This window comes from Calonectris borealis, chromosome 25 (genome assembly GCF_964195595.1).
Source record: "Calonectris borealis chromosome 25, bCalBor7.hap1.2, whole genome shotgun sequence".
Classification (NCBI taxonomy): Eukaryota; Metazoa; Chordata; class Aves; order Procellariiformes; family Procellariidae; genus Calonectris; species Calonectris borealis.
The window spans coordinates 5,510,416-5,529,367 of record NC_134336.1 but is presented as its reverse complement, the minus strand read 5'-3'; the positions used below and the strand labels follow the sequence as shown (position 1 = coordinate 5,529,367).

The following is an 18,952-nucleotide window of genomic DNA, read 5'->3' as shown; positions in this document are numbered from 1 at the left end:
GAGGACGGTTCGGTTCTGAGCTGCAAGGGGGTGAGATGCTGTCAGGGCGATGTGTGCCTTTACCCCCTCCTTCCCCCAGCGGCCCCACCAGTAAAGCCAGGGCCACAACTGGTCTCATCCACACTCGCCAGAAGAGTGAAAATCCCCAAGATGTGCTATAAAGCTTCGTAAAAGCAGAATAACGGGGGAAGAAACTCCTTGTGCTCCTGCTCGGGAGCGAGGTTCAGCTCTGCTCAACCCTATTAGAATCACAGAATCATGGAATCATTAAGGTTGGAAAAGACCTCCAAGATCATGGAGTCCAACCCTCAACCCAACCCCCCCATGCCCACTACACCATGTCCCCAAGCGCCTCATCTCCACGGCTTTTAAATACCTCCAGGGATGGGGACTCCACCACTGCCCTGGGCAGCCTGTGCCAAGGCCTGACCACTCTTCCAGTACAGAAATTATTTCCAGTCCAGCTCCCATCAGGGTCCAACCGGCAGCTGCGGTGCTTGGTCCGCAGGCGCAGGTTGGGCAGTGGTGGTGGGTTGGAGCTTGGCCGTGCGGTGGCCCTGGCACGGGAGCGGCAAAAGCTGCTGCCAGTATGGCCATCGCAAACCATGGAGCGCAGAATGGAGGCAGGCCAGCCCCGGGGACCTGCAGAGCAGCTGAATTTGTCCGCCCAGATGGAAGCGCGGGGAGCCCCACGGCTGGTGCGAAGGGGCTGTTTGGGGCAGGAGGTGTGACACGGTGTGGAGAAGCCGTGGACGGAGCAGGAGCCGCCTCTGGGTGCCCGCGGGGCTGGGGCTGCAGGGCCGTTTCGGTGGGGATGGACCGGCACTGCCCGTCCGGCGGTTGTGTCAGCCCGGGGCTCGGTCGCGGTGGAGCTGGCGGTTGCAGATGTCTGGGTGTCGTTCTCCTCCTCCGCAGCTCCCACCGCCGGCTGAGCATCAGGCCGTCTTCTTCTCGGGTGCTCTTCCTTCAGCTTGGCGCCCAGCGGGGATGCAGTTGGGGCTCTCCGCCTTTCACCAGCACTTTGTGTGCACGTCCCGAGGAGGTTGGGGCAATCTCTCTTAAAAAAGGGGTCGCAGTAGAAGAGCAGCTAGAAAAGGCAAAGGAGAGGAGTTAGTTGCCATCATTGCAAGAAGGAGAACGACAGAGATCCGGTAACTGAGCATCGGCATCAGAAAAGACAAAAACGGGCATTAAAAAGGACTCTCCGGGGCGTTTTAAACCTCAAGTTTAGGCTGAATAAAATGTTGGGATGGGGTTTTGTTAAGTAATAACCACCCTTGTCTTTTCGGCATTTGGGAGCAGAAAAGTGCAGGATTTTCAAAGGCTAAAAACCGACGGAGAAGCCCAAATACCACTGGTTCTCAGGCACCTCAGTGTGGGATGGACACGTCGGGAATAATGCTGATGCTGACGTGTCTCTTGTCAGCGTTAAGCAGATGCCACAAGAAGATTTAACCTTTTGGTGCAGCCAGATACAGAGCAAGCACGAAAAAGCACGATACGATGGGACTGTGTTTCCGCCCCACAGATTCAAAGTAAGCAGAAATAACCAAAATCTATTTTGTCAGCATTTCTGCTCCTGCGAAATCCGGCGTCGAGAATTCCTGAAAATGACCCGCGAGACAAAATGGGGCCATTTGCTCCCATCCCCATCTCCTACCTCGTAAAGGCTTATTTGATCTGAACGTGAACCTCTCCCCCTGCATGTCCCGAGGGTTCTTTCGTGTGCGGAGGAACCGACGTACCTTGCCCAGAGCAGACCCTGCTGCTGCTGGTGCTTGCAGCTCCTCGATGGAGGCAGATGAGAAAGAAGCCCCTTCCATTTTGCAGAAGCCGTGGAGGTCAAGTTGGAGAACGAAGCCTCTCATGGACTCGGTTTCAAAGATCTTCAGGGGTCCCCTCCTCCCCAGCACTTCCTTTCTGAAGAGTTTTTCCGCGATCACGACGCAGTTTCCATCGTCGCCCCACCAGATTGACTGGAAGCGATGGCTGCCGACGATCTTCCAGAGCTTCTTGAGGAAGGAGCAGGCTGAAGACTGGTTGGTGTTGGCACTGATCTCCTCCCAGCGTATGATGGGGGCCCAGGATTCTTCAGGCAAACCTTGAAGGGTGTTTTCTTCTGCGAGAGGTCCGGTGGCAGCATCCCAAGGTGCTCCCGTATCACCTCCTGGATGGTCAGGTGGAGAAGCTGAAGCCACCCACCAACCTGGCTCCTCCGTGTCAGAAGCCCAGGATGTCTCGGGTGAGGGCGGCTCCATTTTCTCTCCTTTTTTTGCAGCTTGGCTGCAACTTGCAGCCGTGGCCCTTTCCCCGACCAGCCAGGCTTGGTCCTGCCGGTCAGCAGGATGAAGGGCCGTGGCGCCGGCTGCCTGGGGAGCACCACGGGGAGTTCTCCAATGTGTTGCATCACGGTGACATCACAGCGTGGCGCCCGTCTGCTGGCAAGAGGAAGTGGAGGACAGAAGCCATTGCTGAAAAGCCCTGGTTTCTTGTCGTGGAGAGAGCTGTTCTGAGCCAAGAAGTGAACCAAAGTGTCTTTGCCTCTGGTGTGTCCTGCCAGGGCAGTGCTGCTCCCGCTGCCCCCGGGAGCTGGTCCCCAGGGAGGGATGGGGCAGGCTGCGGCGCTGGGCACCACAGAGCCCCAGACCTGACGTTTTTCCCCCCGTGCAGAAATGCCCGTACCCCCTTCTACGGAACAACCCCTGCCCTGTGATTTCAGTAGCGCTGCTTCTGTCGTGGCTGTCCCCGTACCCAGGAGATGCTCTCAGCTTTCAGCAGGCTCTCCGTGCTGCTCCCTCGAATGAAGTATAAGTGAAACGTTACCCCAATACATCTTGCAATTGAAATAAACTGGTGCACCAGCTCAGAACAAGGACTTCGGTTATTTCTTGCACGGCCGCGGTGCAGCAATGTCATCCTCCAGCTGAGCATCCTGCAATTTCGGAGTCAATGCAATATTTTTTCTTTTCCGTAGGGACTTTTTGAGTATCGCCGGTGGAGAGTGGTAAACGGCCGCTCTGCTCCACGGCTGCCTTGTGCTGATGGCAGGGCAGAGCCGCAAGCGGCACGTTTACCTCCCTGGAGGGTGACGGGCGATGGAAAACACCGATATGTAAAATTACTGCTGCAGGGGGGAGTCTCGCTCCTCCAGCTCGGCTTTTGGGAGTGAAAAGGGGGAGTTAAGGGTTGTACCTTCGTTTTCAGGCATTTTTTAGGTCCGGGGGGGTGAGGAGAAGGGCAGTCGGGCTGGGACGGTGCTCAAGGTTGGAGGGGGCTCCTCTACAACTGCGCTTGCTTTTGGGAGAGCAAAGCGCTTTGATATTAAAATTCAAATTCACAGCCCCTGTTAGCAGCTAAATTTGCCAGGCCGTATTGAAGCCATTTTATCCCCTCGTAGCCCCTCGCCCTCAGACCTCCCTTAGACAAGAGCAAACCAAGAAGCCTACTAGATGTAACCCGTGATAAACGCCTTGCCAGCATCTGCCCTCCGCTCTCCCATCACTATTAAACCCCCCGATATTTTGTATTTTCATTATCGCCGCAGCAAAGCCGCCGGCGTTGGAGGCAGGGCAGCATCACGTGCTTTCCTGATCGACGAATAAACTAGGGGAAAAAAAAAAGGAAGAAAAGGTCTTTGAGATCGTTAAGAGCACTATTAAGCATGACATAAACCAGAAAAATTAATGCAAAGCTTTTATCCCCGTTGTTTATTTGACTTGGCAATAAAACCTAACAAGCTTTAGAGAACTCTCTTACTTTCACAAAATGTTCCCGAGCGCTTACTCCTACACCAGGGCACGAAGGAATAAATAATTAAATTTAACTCTACTTGTCAAACGAGCGGGATCGCGGTTGGAAATCCAGCTGCTGGCGTTGCAGATAGACGGGATTAATCTTTTAGAGGGGTGAGGGTGAGGTTTCTTTAGGGGGGTGGTGGCTGCTAAAGCTGAAATGTTCCCGAGAGCCGCTGCTGGGCTTTGGTGTGATTTCGGCATCTGATGTGTCGACTGAAACGATAAAAATAAGTCCCCAAAAATGGCATTTAGGGATCTGCAAGAGGGCCGGTGTTGTTCATCGGTGGGAATGAGGAACGGCTGAGTGCGGCTGGGAATGGGGGTGTCGCCAGGGAGGGGGGATGCTCTGGGGGGACCCCAGGGTGTGGGGATGGGTGACCCCCATTCCTGCCTGCATTTGGGGAAGGAGGAGCCCATCAGTATCCGGCGCATTTTGGAAGTGGGCACCCCACAAGCCCTGCCATAGGGGACCCCACAAGCACCCTGGCACATAGGGGACCCCCGACCTTCCACCCCTGGCACGTGGGGAGGGGGGACCCCACAAGGCCTCTGAGCCATGGGAAGGGGAACCCCCATCATCGCCGTGTACCTGGGGAAGGGGGACCCCCACACGACCGCCGGCCCATCAGAAAGCGGACCCCAACAACGCCCCGTATATGGGGAGGGGGGACCCCATAAGCCCCCAGATCCATGGGGAAAGAGGCCCCCACCCACGCCCTGCATATCGGGCAAGTGGGGACTCCACAAGCCCCCCGACACATGCGGGACCCCCACCAGTGCGCTGCATCTGGGGGAAGGGGGGACCGACACGTCCTGTCCGTGCGGGAAGGGGGCCCCCATCCCTGCCCCGCACATGGGGAAGGTGGGGCCCACCAGCCCGCTGTCACATAGAGGGCGACAGCGACGTGGCCCCTTTAAGAGCCGCGAGGCCAGGCCGAGAGGCGGAGAGAGAGGCGTGGCCTCCCGTGACGTATTCCCCCTTATCGCTTCCCCTCCTCTCCCCGCGCGGCGCCGTGACGTTGCGCCGCCGCCTCGCCCCGCCCTTGGCGCGCGCGCTCCGCCGCCGGTGCAGCCCCGCCCCCGCGGGCCGCCCCCCCCCCCCTTCCCCCCCTCCCCGGCCCCGCCGGGCGCGATGCCGCGGGTTTACATCGGCCGCCTCAGCTACCAGGCGCGGGAGCGGGACGTGGAGCGGTTCTTCAAGGGCTACGGCAAGATCCTGGAGGTGGATCTCAAGAACGGGTGAGCGCGGCCCGGCACGGTCCCTCCTGCCGGCGGAGCGGCCCGGCCCCGGGCGGCGGCCGTAAGGGGCGGGCAGGACGCCTGGGTCCCCCGGAGGAGGGGGGGCAGGACGCCTGGGTCCCCGAGGGGGGGAGATGGCGGGGGGGGGGAAACGCCTGGGTTCCCATGGCAACGGGGGGGGCAGGACGCCTGGGCCTCTGTGGCAGGAGGGGGGCAGGACGCCTGGGTTCCCATGGCAACGGGGGGGGGGCAGGACGCCTGGGGCCCTGCTGCAGTTATTGGGGGGCTAGGCGGGAGGGGGGGGGGCAGGTCACCTGTGTCCTGCACCCCTCTGTGGGGAGGGGGTGTCCCCTGAGGGGTTCCCCTGCGCCCCCAGGCCCCTCCACGCCCCAGGATGGGCACCCAAGGGTGAGCCAGGCCGCACCCCAGGGCAACACCCACCCCCCAAAACCCCTTTGGGGGGGCAGAGACACCCCCCCCTTGCAGGCACCGCTGCGGCAGCAGAGGCCTGTTCTCGGAGCCCCCAGGCTGCCGCACCCCGGGGTGGGAGGTGCGCGGCGGCACCAGCCGGGGGGTGTCCTGCCCCCCCAGAGCCCCGCCGAAGCCCCTAACGTACCCTCTGTGTTCTTACCTGTGTGCTGTTCCAGCAACCGACCCCTTCCTGCACCTAGAGGGTCTGGATCCTGCTCCACCAGCACTTGCCCAAGACATTCAAGTGTGGATTTTTTCAAGAGAAAACAAATTGCTATTTTTGGTGGTTTTCGTTTTGGTTTGGTTTTTTTTTTTTTTTTTACCCCCCAACAGTTAAAGCCGCCAGCTTCATGAGTGTTGGCGTCTTTACTTTTTATAAGAAACCCAACTTGAAGTCTTGCTTAGGAAGACTGAGTGGAATATGGATTTTATTGTTATTAGCCAGGAGAGCCAATTATTATTTTTGCTTTAAGGTCGAGGTGAGGAATCTCTTGTAAAAGTTAGTCCTTGAGCATTTAAAAAAAAAAAAAGCTTAATTAAGTTTAAACACTGGTTGTACTGGTAGGTGGACATACAACAGGTTTATAAGATGAATAAAAGCCATTATTAAAAAAAACAAGTGTGCACGTGTCAGTGTTTTCACCAACACAGCTTCAGGTGACGTTGAAGACTGCCCATACCTGAAATATTTGAGCACTCTGTTTTCCAGTCCCACTGCGTATCCTTGAAAGTCGTTTTTTTTTTTTTTGGGGGGGGGGGGCAGTTTTCCTGTTGCTGTTTATAGCCTCCAAATGAAATATTTCTGTTTCATAGACAGATGTTGGAAAAAAAAAACCCAGACTTTCTTGGCAGATGTAGAACTCCCAAGTTACATGGCTAACGGATTTGTCTTCTTGCTTTATTGAAAAATGTCTACCAAGGACCAGCCCTACGATCCCAGCTTGGAATTTAGAAATCGTCTGCGGGGAGGTGGTGTGGGTGCAGGAGTCGACTCACGGGTGTGCTTGAATGGCCCAAACTTGTGGCATCTTAAATATGAACGGTAATATAGAGGGGAGGAGGGCACAGCCTGCCTGTATCTAAAATTCGGGTGCTCTGTATGCGATACACTTTATTCCAGAGCTAAAGTCATTTTTGTAACTTCACTTGGGGGAGACAGAGTTCAAAAGCTGCAGATAACGGAAGGAGTACGGGAAACTTAAGATTGAGTTGTCATTCACCTTGCTGTTTGCCGCTTCTGTAGCGGGTTGCTTCAGCTGTGGGTTAGATAGAGCTCAGTCTGTGTTTCTGGGATTAACTCAACAATTTAATTCCTTTTTTAGTTGTATATTCTGAAGTTCTTTCAGCAGGCTGCTGTTGGTTTGTAGTTAAATGCCAGTTTGACAAAACATTTACTTGCGCTATCAGATTTTGTGTCTCTGTACTTGGGATAGCCTTGTGCTGCGCTTTTGCTGGGGTACTCTGCAGTTTGCTTTGTTCGCCCTCTGGTCCTTTCTCCACGACTTATTTTTAGTAGTGCTTAGCGAATGATTAAAAATTACTGCACGGTGTTTGACTTGAGAGATTCTTTCAGTTTCTTCTGGAAATTTGTGGGCTATTTTCGGTGCTCAGCCAGCAGGAGATTAGCCATTCGGTATTTTAGCAGTTAAGCTGAAATGCTTGAGCAAGAGGATGAAACTGCAATGTGATACAGCGAAGTCCTAAAAGCTTAGCTGGCTCTCACTTGCTGCTAATTGTAATTTAAGCTTGCAATTCAACGGCTTAAAGCAATGTTTACCTGAGAGAAGGATGGGAAAATAAAAATCCGGTTTCTGTAGCATTCTCCGTTCCAAGTTGCAATTTCTAATTGTATGCTCAAAGTTTTCATATTCTTTTTTCCTACTCAGAACTGCATTGACAACCGGAGCTGTGCGTGGCAGTAGCGTATGTATTACACGACCAGAAAATTGGACTTTTCAGCCTGCTCTTTTATCTTCTAAAAAAGCTGTAATAACTCTTAAGAGCTGCAAGCTTTCATTGATGGGGAAACCAATTTGCAATCTCTCGCTAGTTTAAAAAATAGTTCTACCTGTGTACTTACCTGCCCTGCATCACCCTGACCAGCTTTCGAGAATTCACGGCTTCATCCTCAAAAATATCTGCAAGACAGAGGGATGTAACTTCACCAATGGATTGAGGAACGCAGATCAAAACTAAAAGCTTCAAATTTCAATTCTTTCATCTAGCTAGGTTCAAAATCTGTATTTGTTGCCCAAAGAGAAGTGATTTGATTTCCCTGCACCATCCCCACCAAAATATTTAATGCCTGTTAAATTCAATTAGAGCAATTGGTATTAAAAAAAAAATCAAATTGGTGTACAACATAATGATACCCAGTATACCTAGATGATGGGAAGGTGACGTGCTAATGAATTGGTTTTTAATTCCAGTGAATTTGTGGATTTTTTTTTTTTCCTTTGCTAATATTAGGGTGAATAAGGTGAGATTTGAATTTCTTTTTGCTTTAAGGTGTTCAGTTGCGCTAGAAGACCAGAGATTCTCAGCAATGTTTGTCACTAGTGCAGAAACGTAAAAGAATCACTACCAAATCTTACATTTAAGTAGTTTAAGTATTGAAATTCAAATATCTTTTGAGGTTGTAACTTCAGTGACTCAATTTAAATGAGTGTTTTGTTTCAAGCGACCTGCAGATGCTTTTCCTTGATAACGCCCAGCCCCTGGCTGTAGCCTGGACGTGGCGGGCAGTGCTGCCTGCGTCTCTGCCCTTCCCCTTCCTGGCTACGGCGCGGGCGAGCGTACGGCCCGAGCGAGCAGCCTGAATGGATCGCGAGCCGCCTACAAGTTAACTTTCAGGAGCGTTTTTTAGGGCTGGACGCATTGCATTCTTTATTCCAAACGAAGCTGAAGGCAGGAGTCAGTTTTCCATGTGTTTCCTCCTCTGTGGCTGCTCGTGTCGATGCCTGCTTGCCCCCACCTCGCCCACCCAGAGACGGTGGAGGAGCGGTGAGGTGCAGTGAGCTCATTTTGAGCACATCTGTCCATGCGAAGCAATTGTCATATGAAATTCAGAAAGCTGCCAAACCATCAACTTGATTCATTGAGAGGAGAGCGGGGCGAGAGTTGAGCAGGTCCCGTTTTGTTGGGAACCTGCAAAGCAGCTGCTGAATCGACCCTGCAGCCGCAGGTCGAGCTCCGATGGATTGCTGCCCCTCTAAACTTCATGGACTTCTAGCCTGTGTTGGCAAAGGGCAGGGACAGCAGCTTTGAGGTTCCTCTCGGCACATGGGACTCGTGCTTTTGGGCTCCACCACGTCTCCAGCACCAGCCATTCATGAGTAGTGGGAAAAAATTGGCACCTGGGGAACGCCGTAGAGGTGGGCTTCGTGCTGGTCCTGGTGGGCTGGCGTGGAGAGGGGGTGCAGCGCCGGCTGGGAGGATCCAGCGGGCTTCGAAAGCGATGCGGGTAGGGGAGCAGCTGAAAGGAGGAGAAAGATGAGGGTCTGCCTTTTATTTCAGGCATTAAGCAATTTTAGAAAATCACATTTTTCCTTTCACTTTGGATTTAAAAAACAAAAAACCCCACCTTTTAGGAAGTTCAGTCTATTGGAATTGCTTGGGATAAGGACATAGTCCTGTAGCTTTTTCCTTTTTTGATACATGAACAGAAAATGGTGTAGCTTCACATTAGCTGAAGTAAATTGCATTGACATTTTTAGTAAGTAGTTTTATGCCACATATGAAGTAGTAACAGTAGACATTTAAAAGAAGATTTACTTGCACTGCTGTCATATCACAGCAGGTTCAGATTGCTGTAGTTAAGGCTGTGTCAGCAGTTGTGGCTTTCTGTGGTGTAAAACTGCTTCTGAAGGTGTTTTATTCATGATTTTAGATCATACGGTGCAATATTATACATATTTAACAGGTGGATCAGTATTACTTTCATTTGAGTGATGTGGGCAATGATTTTTAGTATGAGCTTGCTTGTTTGCCTTAAAGAAAGACCTGCTGGAGGTGCTGCGCTTTGTCTGGTGTGCGATACGGGTGACCGAGTGCCCCCCAAGCAACTTCTGGGAAGAACAAGTTCAATGCTGTGGTCTGATCGAATTCAGATATTCCTCCCTTATTCTGGCTTCAAATGTCTGTGCATTTATTGTCTTGAAAGTGCTGGTGCGTACCAGGCGCTTCACCTTGTGAGTAATTGCTTTTAGGGTGAGATCTCGTTTAAATGTTGGAGCTCGCTTGCTCTGTTTTTTGGAATTGAAGGGAAGAAAGTAGCAATTTGAATGGTTTTATAATGACTCTGATTGTTTCAATTGTGATAAATCAATCACGCTTGTTTCTTCCACAAAACTACAGCACTGGCATGCTAAAGCAGCCACCTTATTCGTGGTGTTTGGAGTCATTCTGAAGTATTTCGTTAATAGAGGTGCCATTGCACAGCAAAGCTGTAGCCATGGTTTGGGGGCTACTGAGAAAGCTTAAAAATGAAGTGACCTCAAAGAGGAGGCCAGCATTTTTGCATCAGGGGTTTGTTCTTCTGGATTATTTAAAACACCAGCACTCACAAAAAAATTTCCCCCTATGCCTTGCTAAGACCTGAGTTCAGGATTATGTGTTTGCCCACAGCAGCCGGAGAGGTGGCAGCCGAAAAGAGGCTCCCGGTTGTGCCCAGGGCTGCAGCATCCTCGGCTATTGCCTGGGGGACTCTGGAGCCTGGATCTGGTCTGGGCAGGTAACTGAAGGAGAAGTGATTTCAACTGCAGGTAGACTCTGGACTGCGATAAACAGCACTCTGATGCTTTTTGTCCTCTTCCCCTGACCCGTTGGGATAACGGGCATCTACACGATGTTGGTTTTTAAATAGGTGTTTAACTCTTGTCAGGTTAGGAATTGGCAGGCTCGAGTTTTGCTACAGTGCTGCTGTGAGTTTGTTCTGCAACCATAAGCAAGTCACTGGCTTGTCCCTGAGCACCAGCTGTAAGAAATTATTTAAAAACCCTACGCTCGGTCTTTTGGGGTCTCTAGCCAACAGGGATTGGGCACTTGCAGCAGCCTGACGTTGGCACTGCTGCCTGTGGCACCGCTGAAGATTAAACTGAAAACACTGGCTTGAACTTTTCAGGCCAGCAGTGGTCTGCAAGCTTTTGTCTCTGGATTGTGTTCATTTTCGGTAATAGGAAACCGATGCCACAATGTTCATTTGAATGTTGAAATTAAGCATTATGTATTTTTTCGATTTGTATCCTTCCTCTTGCGGTTGATCTGCCCGAGACTTCCAAGGCCTGAGCGAGGCTCAGTGCCTGAGTGCAGCAGATGTTTGCAAACACAAAACTTGGCTTGTCTCCGGACCTGCGCCCTGGGCTGCGCTCACAAGGCCTCCTGGCCGCAGGTGGACTCTTCGTTTGCCCAGGGAATTTGTCCCTGGTTACTGTTGCTGCGTTTTCTCAAGCCCCTCAACAAGGTTTGGACTCACCATGCTCTCTTAAATGCTAGGATATTGGAAATAGAGCGGGCATAAAACACTTTCTGAAAAGTACATGGGAAGCTCAAGTATCTCAGCGGGTGGGAGACCTGTCCTGTTGCATGAGCATGTTGCTTTGCTTACCCAAACCATCAGTACTGTCCACAGTCGAGTAAACTGAGTCTGACTAAAACAAAATCCCTTTTCCTAACCCGCCTTCGTATGTTAATTCTTGTTGGACCTTCATGCAGGGTGTGCAGACTGCTTGTGTTTACGAGATGAACGCATATTTCCATTTGAGGTGTAGGAATTAAGGTAGCTTCCTAACAGAACCAGGAATGAACCCGGGGCTCTTCAAAAATCAGGATAAATCCTAATCTGTGGAACATATATACTGCAATATCTGTCAAATGCCATTTCAGCCGCGCTGCTGTTGAGCAAATTTATTGAATAAAGCAGCATAGCACCGTATTTAGTGGGTTTGTGGGGGCAGCGCTCAGGGCCTTGAACCCTTCGGGAGGTTGCGGCCGAAGCTCGTCTAAGGGACGGCACGCGGAGAGGCACCTCTTCGGGCTCCGCAGAAACCTGCTGCGGGATATGAGTTGGTTTTGAGCACAGATACCTCGCGTTCAGTTCCTGCCGAGTGATTCTTTTTCTCTCCCTCTCTCTAGGTACGGCTTTGTTGAGTTTGATGATCTGCGAGATGCAGATGATGCTGTTTATGAGCTAAATGGTAAAGATCTTTGTGGGGAGAGAGTGATCGTTGAGCATGCCAGAGGCCCACGTCGTGACAGCAGTTACGGTTCTGGACGCAGTAAGCACTAACATGCATTTGTATCTGTGACTTACTTTAAATAAAATATTTTTTGCTCTTTTTTTTTAAAAAAGTAATTTTAAAAGAAAATTATATGAAGTTGTGAATAGTGTTCTGTAACTGTAAATGTAACTGTTGATCTGAATATTTATTAACTTGTTTGCTGTATTAAACTATTTTAATTGATAAATGAATAAACACAGTTTCTTGTACCATTTTTATTATTATCATTTCGTTTAACTATTTGAATGGTTTATTTGCAATGTGATGTTTAACATAGATTTAACAAAGACCTCAATGTTTTAATTAAAAGAGTCCTTTGAGGCTAAGATGACTGCCCGTTCCATTTGCTGACCTTGGGTTACCTTTCCATGAGTGGCTCTTTGACCTTTGTGGCCCTTGGCTGACCAAAAAAGGAAGCCATGTGACGACCGCAACCTTTTCCCATTAGACCTGGGTGGTGAGGACCCCAAGGGTTAGAGAGAGATGAGATTAATCTGAAATAGGTGCCTGAAAAGCTTTATTCATGTCAGATATTCAGAAAACCTTTAAGCAATGTAAGTAACATTAGTAAACTGGCTTAATTCGGTTTCTTCTTTCAAACTGTTTTAAAAACAGCTTAATTTTAATTGCATGTTAATTGTAGCGTAATTATAATTATGTGCATCGTTTTAATTATGTGCTTGTAGTAGATTTTTTTTTTTTTAATGCTTTGGATCTTTGTAACATTTTATACAAGGGGGATTGAATTTAGACTAGCGGGTGGGTGAATTTTTAATGTATTTGCGATCATACGGGGCAGAACAGTTTTCGTCCGGGCTGTAGAGCGAGCGCTCCATTTCCCTAGTTGAAGTACTGCTGTCTGCTTGTCACCTCCTAAAGGTGGATATGGTTATAGAAGAAGCGGAAGAGATAAGTACGGTCCTCCTACCCGTACAGAATACAGATTGATTGTGGAAAATTTGTCAAGCCGCTGCAGTTGGCAAGATCTTAAGGTATGGGGCCCCTTTCTTTACCCTCTCTCTATTAAAGAGCACAAAGGGTAAAAAAGTTAGCTTCCGTTTCAGCAAGGAAAAATGGTGTACACCTGTACTCTTGACTCCAACTTGTTAATAAGTCTGTGTGCTCGTATGCATACAAGTAGATTTTGGAAGTAATACACGCATTAAGTCAATATGGAAGTGTACTTGCGTATATGAAATCATTAATGCAACGTTGGGAGTTGCATCTGCAGACTTGGTGTCACTAGACAGTGGGAGAATAACTTTTTTCCTTAACACAACATCACGTACAGATGTGTGTTAGCTTATCTTTAAGCCCTGTCAAAACAGACTTTAATCATGCCAGTGGTAGGATTCACTAGAGATGGAGGAGTTTGCCCTTGTCACTTTGGATTTTACTCATCGACTTGTAAGGTGCTAGAGCTATTTGGAAATTATAGCATCGTTCTTCCACAGTCTCTGTTAAGAATTTCCACACTGTGTAAAGCTGTTTTAAAGAGAGTTTCAGGCAAAGGATGCTTCCAGAACGAGCAATCATGCAAAATCTCTGTCCAAAGCTAATATTTTCTTAAGTCCAAAGGAGTGGAAGGTGATTGTCAGCAGTGGCAGTGCTGGGTAACACTCTGTAGCCCGCAGTACCTCCGAGTACGCTGGAGGTGAAGTGTTGACTCGTGATTACCTGCATCACGGATGGGGCGCAGGACAGGGAGCAGAATTTCAATAGTAGGTGCAAAAAGATAGTGTTTCCTTCTCAAACACAGCAGCAATGGTTAAAAACACTTGTTCTTACAGGAACGCTTTCTTTTATGGTTCTCTTTTAAGGATGTGTAAAATTTGTTCTAAACAAACTTTGACGTAGTAGAAACTGGTCTGTAATTGAATATGTAACACTAGTTCAGGTACGTACTGAGATTCTTCAAATGTCTTTTGTTGTTAATGCTTCACACCATCAATAGCTTGTCTTTGCTTCTGGTATTAAAAATTGTAAGTAGAGCATGGCATGATTAATCCTCTAGTGGATGCATTGCTTTTTTTTGAATAGCTTTCATTTCAGCGTACTTAAGATGGGAGTAGCTGGGTTGAAAACAGATTGAACCGGAGTTCTGAGCCCCCTTTCCGTTCCGCAGCGGCTGAAAGATGGCCCTGCCTGACGGCTTGCTCCGAGCAGGGCAGAATGGCCCTCCCTGATAGACAGGGGTGTTCAGTAATTGAAACAGAGAAGCCAGGAAGCATGAAGTGGGGAAATGAATTGAGCTTTTACTTGTGTGGGGGTTTCTTCCAGCAGAACGAGATATGCTCCCTCGGTGGAGGACAAAGGGAAGTCTGCTGGCCTGTAGTCTTCTTGCCTCTTCATACTCGACCTTTAAGTTTATCACCTTTCCCAAGTTACCTTTGAAAACATGATTTAGAGAGCAAACATTTTATTTCTTTAATCGCTTTTGTAATTTGAAATTTATCATAGTCCAGAGCATATCTGATATTAGACTCGAGATGGGAGACCTTAAATTATCATTTGGCTCAAAACTATCAACACCACCTTCGTTCTAATCACACAAACCCTGTGAAATCATAGCGTGTTACTTGGCTTGCTCAGAAACCTTGGCGTTAGCACTGCAAATGCCGTCTGGTTAAAACCCTTGCTGACATCCGTGTGAATAGAAGAGGCCAAGTGAGCATCGCTGAAATGAACAGGGTCAGCCTGGAAGCCTGACTCTGGATTCGAGGCAATGGTTATTCTGTCCTCTTCCTCTAGGATTATATGCGTCAGGCAGGGGAAGTGACATATGCAGATGCACACAAAGGAAGGAAAAATGAAGGTGTGATTGAGTTCAAATCCTATTCTGACATGAAAAGAGCCCTTGAAAAGCTGGACGGGACAGAAGTAAATGGCAGAAAGATTAGATTAGTGGAAGACAGACCTGGATCGAGACGGCGCCGCTCTTACTCCAGAAGCCGAAGCCATTCAAGGTATGTCTCTTTAAAATGCAGCTCAGGCTGAATCTAGCTGCAATTACATGAATATACAGCAGGTTCCAAAACGCCTTGGAAGTGTTCAGACTTCTCAATAAATCCAGTTTTTGAGAATGTATTAGTTACCTGCAAGTAACCAAGGGAAACGAGGCCTTTTTTCAGAGGTGTCTTCCTTGGTGAACGCGTGTATCTGCCAGCTAAACATCCGACAGCGTGCTACTGTTCTTCCCCACCTACATCAAGTCCATAGCCCTTGCTGTCTTGCGGGAGAAGGCTGCGTGGCAGGTGGAGCTGTGCATACAGAATGAAACAGAAGGTGCTTTTAACACTTCGGCTCTGAACGTTGTGTTCCGCTATAAGCAGCAGGACTAACAGTTCTTTCTCAGCTTGGAAACCCCCACCCGTTCCCCGTTTCTTAGAGATGCGCTGCTTTCGTTGTATGATCGAGAGAACTGCTTCAGCACGCAACACCAAGTATTTTCCCCTTTCCATTCTGCGGTAGAACTTGTCGCAAGAAAACTCAGGCAAACTTCTACTGTTCATAGAGCAGCTTGCTTATGACATCAAAGCCTGACGTCAAAGCTTTATCCTAGCGTCCCACTGTATTCAAACTCTGACTTGATTGGGAAAGTGATTCTCGCTTCCTTATCTTAAATAAGGTTGCATATTTTCTTCCAGGTTAGCAACCCTGCTCCCTTCCAGATATGGCAGCAGGGGATGAGCAGTGGGGAGAAGGGTGCTCTGTAACTTGTTGTGTAACGCTCCCACCATTCGGCTGCTTGAAAGGTGCTTTAATACTATGGGGTTTTACCCACAGGGGACGAGGGGATCACAAGCTCTCCGTGGGCACGTGCTAACGTTAAGCTGATTGATTTTGTTCCAGGTCTCGCTCTCGAAGCAGACATTCCCATAAGAGCAGGAGCCGCAGTGCCAGTAGTAGTCGCTCCAAGAGTAGATCAAGATCCAGGTACGTCTTTGTGTTGGAAGAAATGGGGGCTACCCACTTAAATGAGAAGCATCATCCTAAATTTGCAGTAGGAACACTGTTTGTTTTTCTTTTCCCTACTGTATTATGCACGGCATTTAAGTGCTAGTCCAATCCAAGCCGCACTAAAGTGGAGCTGTCTGTTGCCTTTGCGCTTTCAGGTCTGTGTCCCGTTCCAGAAGCAAGAGCCGTAGTCGAAGCAAGAGCCGTAGCAGAGGCCAAAAAGAGAAAAGCAGGACTCCAAGTAAAGAGGATAAAAGTAGGAGCCGCAGCAGGAGTGCAGAGAAATCCCGAAACAAAAGTAAAGATAAATCTGAGGGCACTCTCCATAACAGTGATGAGAAAGCAAAGAGCAGGAGCCGCAGCAAGGAAAAGAGCAGGAGCAGGAGTGGGAGTAAGGACAGGGGAGAGGCGAGGGAGAGCATGAGGAGTCGGAGCAAGGAGAAGAGTAGAAGCAAAGACAGGGAGAAGAGCATTAGCAAGGCCAGAAGCAGGAGCAAGAGCAGGGATGAGAGTAGGAGCAGGAGCCACAGTAAGGATAAAAGGAAAAGTAGGAAGAGAAGCAGGGATGACAGCAGAAGTAGAAGCAGGAGCCGCAGCAAGAGTGAGAAAAGCAAGAGGCGCAGCAAGCGAGACAGCAAATCAAGTAGCAAGAAGAAAAGGAAGGACAGCCACGAGCGGTCCAGGTCAGCCTCCAAAGAAAAGGAGCATCTAAAATCAGATTCTGACAAAAAGGAGGCAAAAGGTGAGGGTGAGGATGCAGCCGCACGTCGGGTGTCTCGCTCCAGGTCTAGGTCGATTTCCAAGTCCAAACCAAATGTCAAATCCGATTCTCGTTCCAGGTCTAAGTCGATTTCCAAGTCCAAACCAAATGTCAAATCAGATTCTCGTTCCAGGTCTAAATCTGTTTCAAAGCCTAGGTCCCGGTCCAAGTCTAGGTCTAGGTCTGCCTCTAGGTCACACTCCCGATCACGGTCAAGGTCTCGCTCCAGATCCTAACCTTGCTGCAACCACACTTGGAATGGTTGGAAAAGTCTTTTGTACATGTTTAGTAGTTGTAGCGCCAGTGATTGAAGTAGAAAACATGTCGATGCTGTATATTTTTAACAACCCCGACGGTATGTCTCTCATTGTTAACGGCAGTGCTCCCTCCCTGCAACGCTCGCCGGTGCAAGGCTCTTCAGCTCATTTTCTATCCTATAGAGAGGTTCTCTTTAAATATAACTCTTCCTAGAGCACCAAAAGTGCCCTGTTTTCTCGGAAGAGCCTTGCGGAGAATGAGCACTGCACCTTGGTGGGTTTCTGAGATTGCAGTGATGACCCATAGGTAGGTATGACGGCTTCAACAGTCTTTGCCCTTGAATTGATGCCCTTTGATGTATGCCATTTAGTGGAAGTGCTAAGTCTTAAGTTTCATACTACTTTTGTTTCATATTTTTTGGACTTACAAAGTTGTGAATAGCACAGTCAAAAGGCAAAAAAAAAAAAAGAGGTACTTGCAGTAATCCATAGGGAAAAGAAGTATAGTTCCATATTCTGGTATTGTGACAATATCCTTGTTTTATATTAAATTTTTTTATTTTATTTTTCCCTGTCTTGCAAAGTACAGTGATTCCTGTTTCCATGAAATTTGAATAAAGACTATTTTTGCTTGATGACATTTGGTGGTGGTTCCGTGAAGTTGTGTTGTGATTGTCACTGTTTTATGTCGATTGATGTAAGCTTGAATTTGCAGAAGAGTTACACACAGAGAACGGGTTCTTGGTTTAGAAAGGCACTTAATATTAAATGTAGTCACGACACTCGAACACAATCCAGTTAAAATAACTCGTTTCTCTGGAATCACTTATTGTGTTGTTTGGAGCTTTAACATTGCAATAAAGAGAAGAATATAGGAAAATGAACCAGGAGCGATAATGAAGGTGACAAGCCTGTTTTCCACTGTCTGAATAAATGAAACGTAGTGCGCTTCAGCTCCCATAATACAGGGAAGAAAATTTTTCACCCACTTAACTCGCTAGACTCAAGTCAACTGAAATCATTGTTTGTCCCACAACATTTGACGCGTTGTGCAGCTGATGCTGGAGGTAAGTGTGGCTGGCGCGGAAAGCGTGCTTTTCGGCTTTATTCTGTAGATCATCACTGCAACCCTTCCCTCTTTCACAGCGTTGGCCTTTCTTACGGTGCCGTTGGGAAATGAAGGGGAAAGAAGCAGGATGCTTTCACGGGTGTTTTTCTAGTCTAGCACGCTCAGCAGGAGAACGCGAAGGCGGCCCCGCTGCTTACTTCTGGTTCTCCTTTGATTTCATGATCCCTGATGGTGAGTTTGGGATTTCAATCATGAACCGTGACTTTCTAAAGAGGAAGGTGTTAGTCCGACCCAGGCGGGACGAGGACGTTACAGACTTCGATAGCATGAACCAGCCTTTGCTTTGGGCGAAGCAGGCAGTGTCTGTCTTAATGCCCCCCGAAATGCGGGGGGAATTGTAGCTTGGGGTTTTCCAATCGTGAACGGAAGGTTCAGTTTGTGTATGGCCCTTTCCTGGAAGGGAGCTGCTGTACGGAGCCCCCTCTGCCCTGAACTCGCGGTGCCCAGGAGGGCTCTGCCGCCTAACCCCAATTCCCTAGCACTCGCTTTCCTGGTCCGGCTTCTCTAGTTACACCCAGAGCAATTTGGAGCGGGGGCTGGAGCCTCACCTTGTCTCTTCTCAGCATATTTTCCAGGATTTTTTCCTCCTGTGCTTGGGGGGAACCTTTATAAAAGAAGAAGAAAGTGCAGGATGTGCTTTTGAGGAGCTCTGGGCTTGGAAACGCTGGGGGGGGCTGCTCTGCTGGCGTGTCCCCAGCACCCCCGTGGTGGGGGGGAGGAAGGCAGGCAGCTTCTAGCAGGAGTTTTGTAGATGTTCCTGAATAATATCCCAATTTTAGACTTGGGCTGTGAGCAAACTGCTCAAACTGAACTTGCCATAAGCTCTTCTGTTGCACGGGTGGCTTTGAATGAAGAACTGACGTCCCCAACACCCCGCTCTGCCTGCCAGCAACGTTCTGAAAAATAGAAGGCAAAACATGTTTTGTGAGTTCTGGGGGGAAAAAAAAAAAAAAGGTTATTTATGGCTTTATCAAAAACTTTTTCTTTAGCAAATTTCAAACTGCTAACAATACTTACGCCAGCAGTTCTCGCAGCTAGATGTTAACTTCATAGGTGCAAGTAATTCC

At 48.8% G+C, this 18,952-nt stretch overlaps 1 protein-coding gene across 2 annotated transcripts; it reads left to right on the top strand.

The window, feature by feature from the left end:
- The first annotated feature begins 4,842 nt into the window (after nucleotides 1-4,842).
- Nucleotides 4,843-17,396, top strand: SRSF4 (serine and arginine rich splicing factor 4). Of its 2 annotated transcripts, XM_075173662.1 has the most exons (6): nucleotides 4,843-5,033; nucleotides 11,637-11,779; nucleotides 12,662-12,774; nucleotides 14,534-14,748; nucleotides 15,635-15,718; nucleotides 15,898-17,396. In XM_075173662.1, the coding sequence occupies exons 1-6, from the start codon at nucleotides 4,927-4,929 to the stop codon at nucleotides 16,733-16,735; spliced, it is 1,500 nt and encodes a 499-aa protein (XP_075029763.1). In that variant the 5' UTR covers nucleotides 4,843-4,926; the 3' UTR covers nucleotides 16,736-17,396. The 2 variants fall into 2 exon arrangements, with proteins under 2 accessions (XP_075029763.1, XP_075029764.1); XM_075173663.1 differs by lacking the exons at nucleotides 4,843-5,033; nucleotides 11,637-11,779 and adding an exon at nucleotides 12,093-12,336.
- Nucleotides 17,397-18,952: the final 1,556 nt, after the last annotated feature.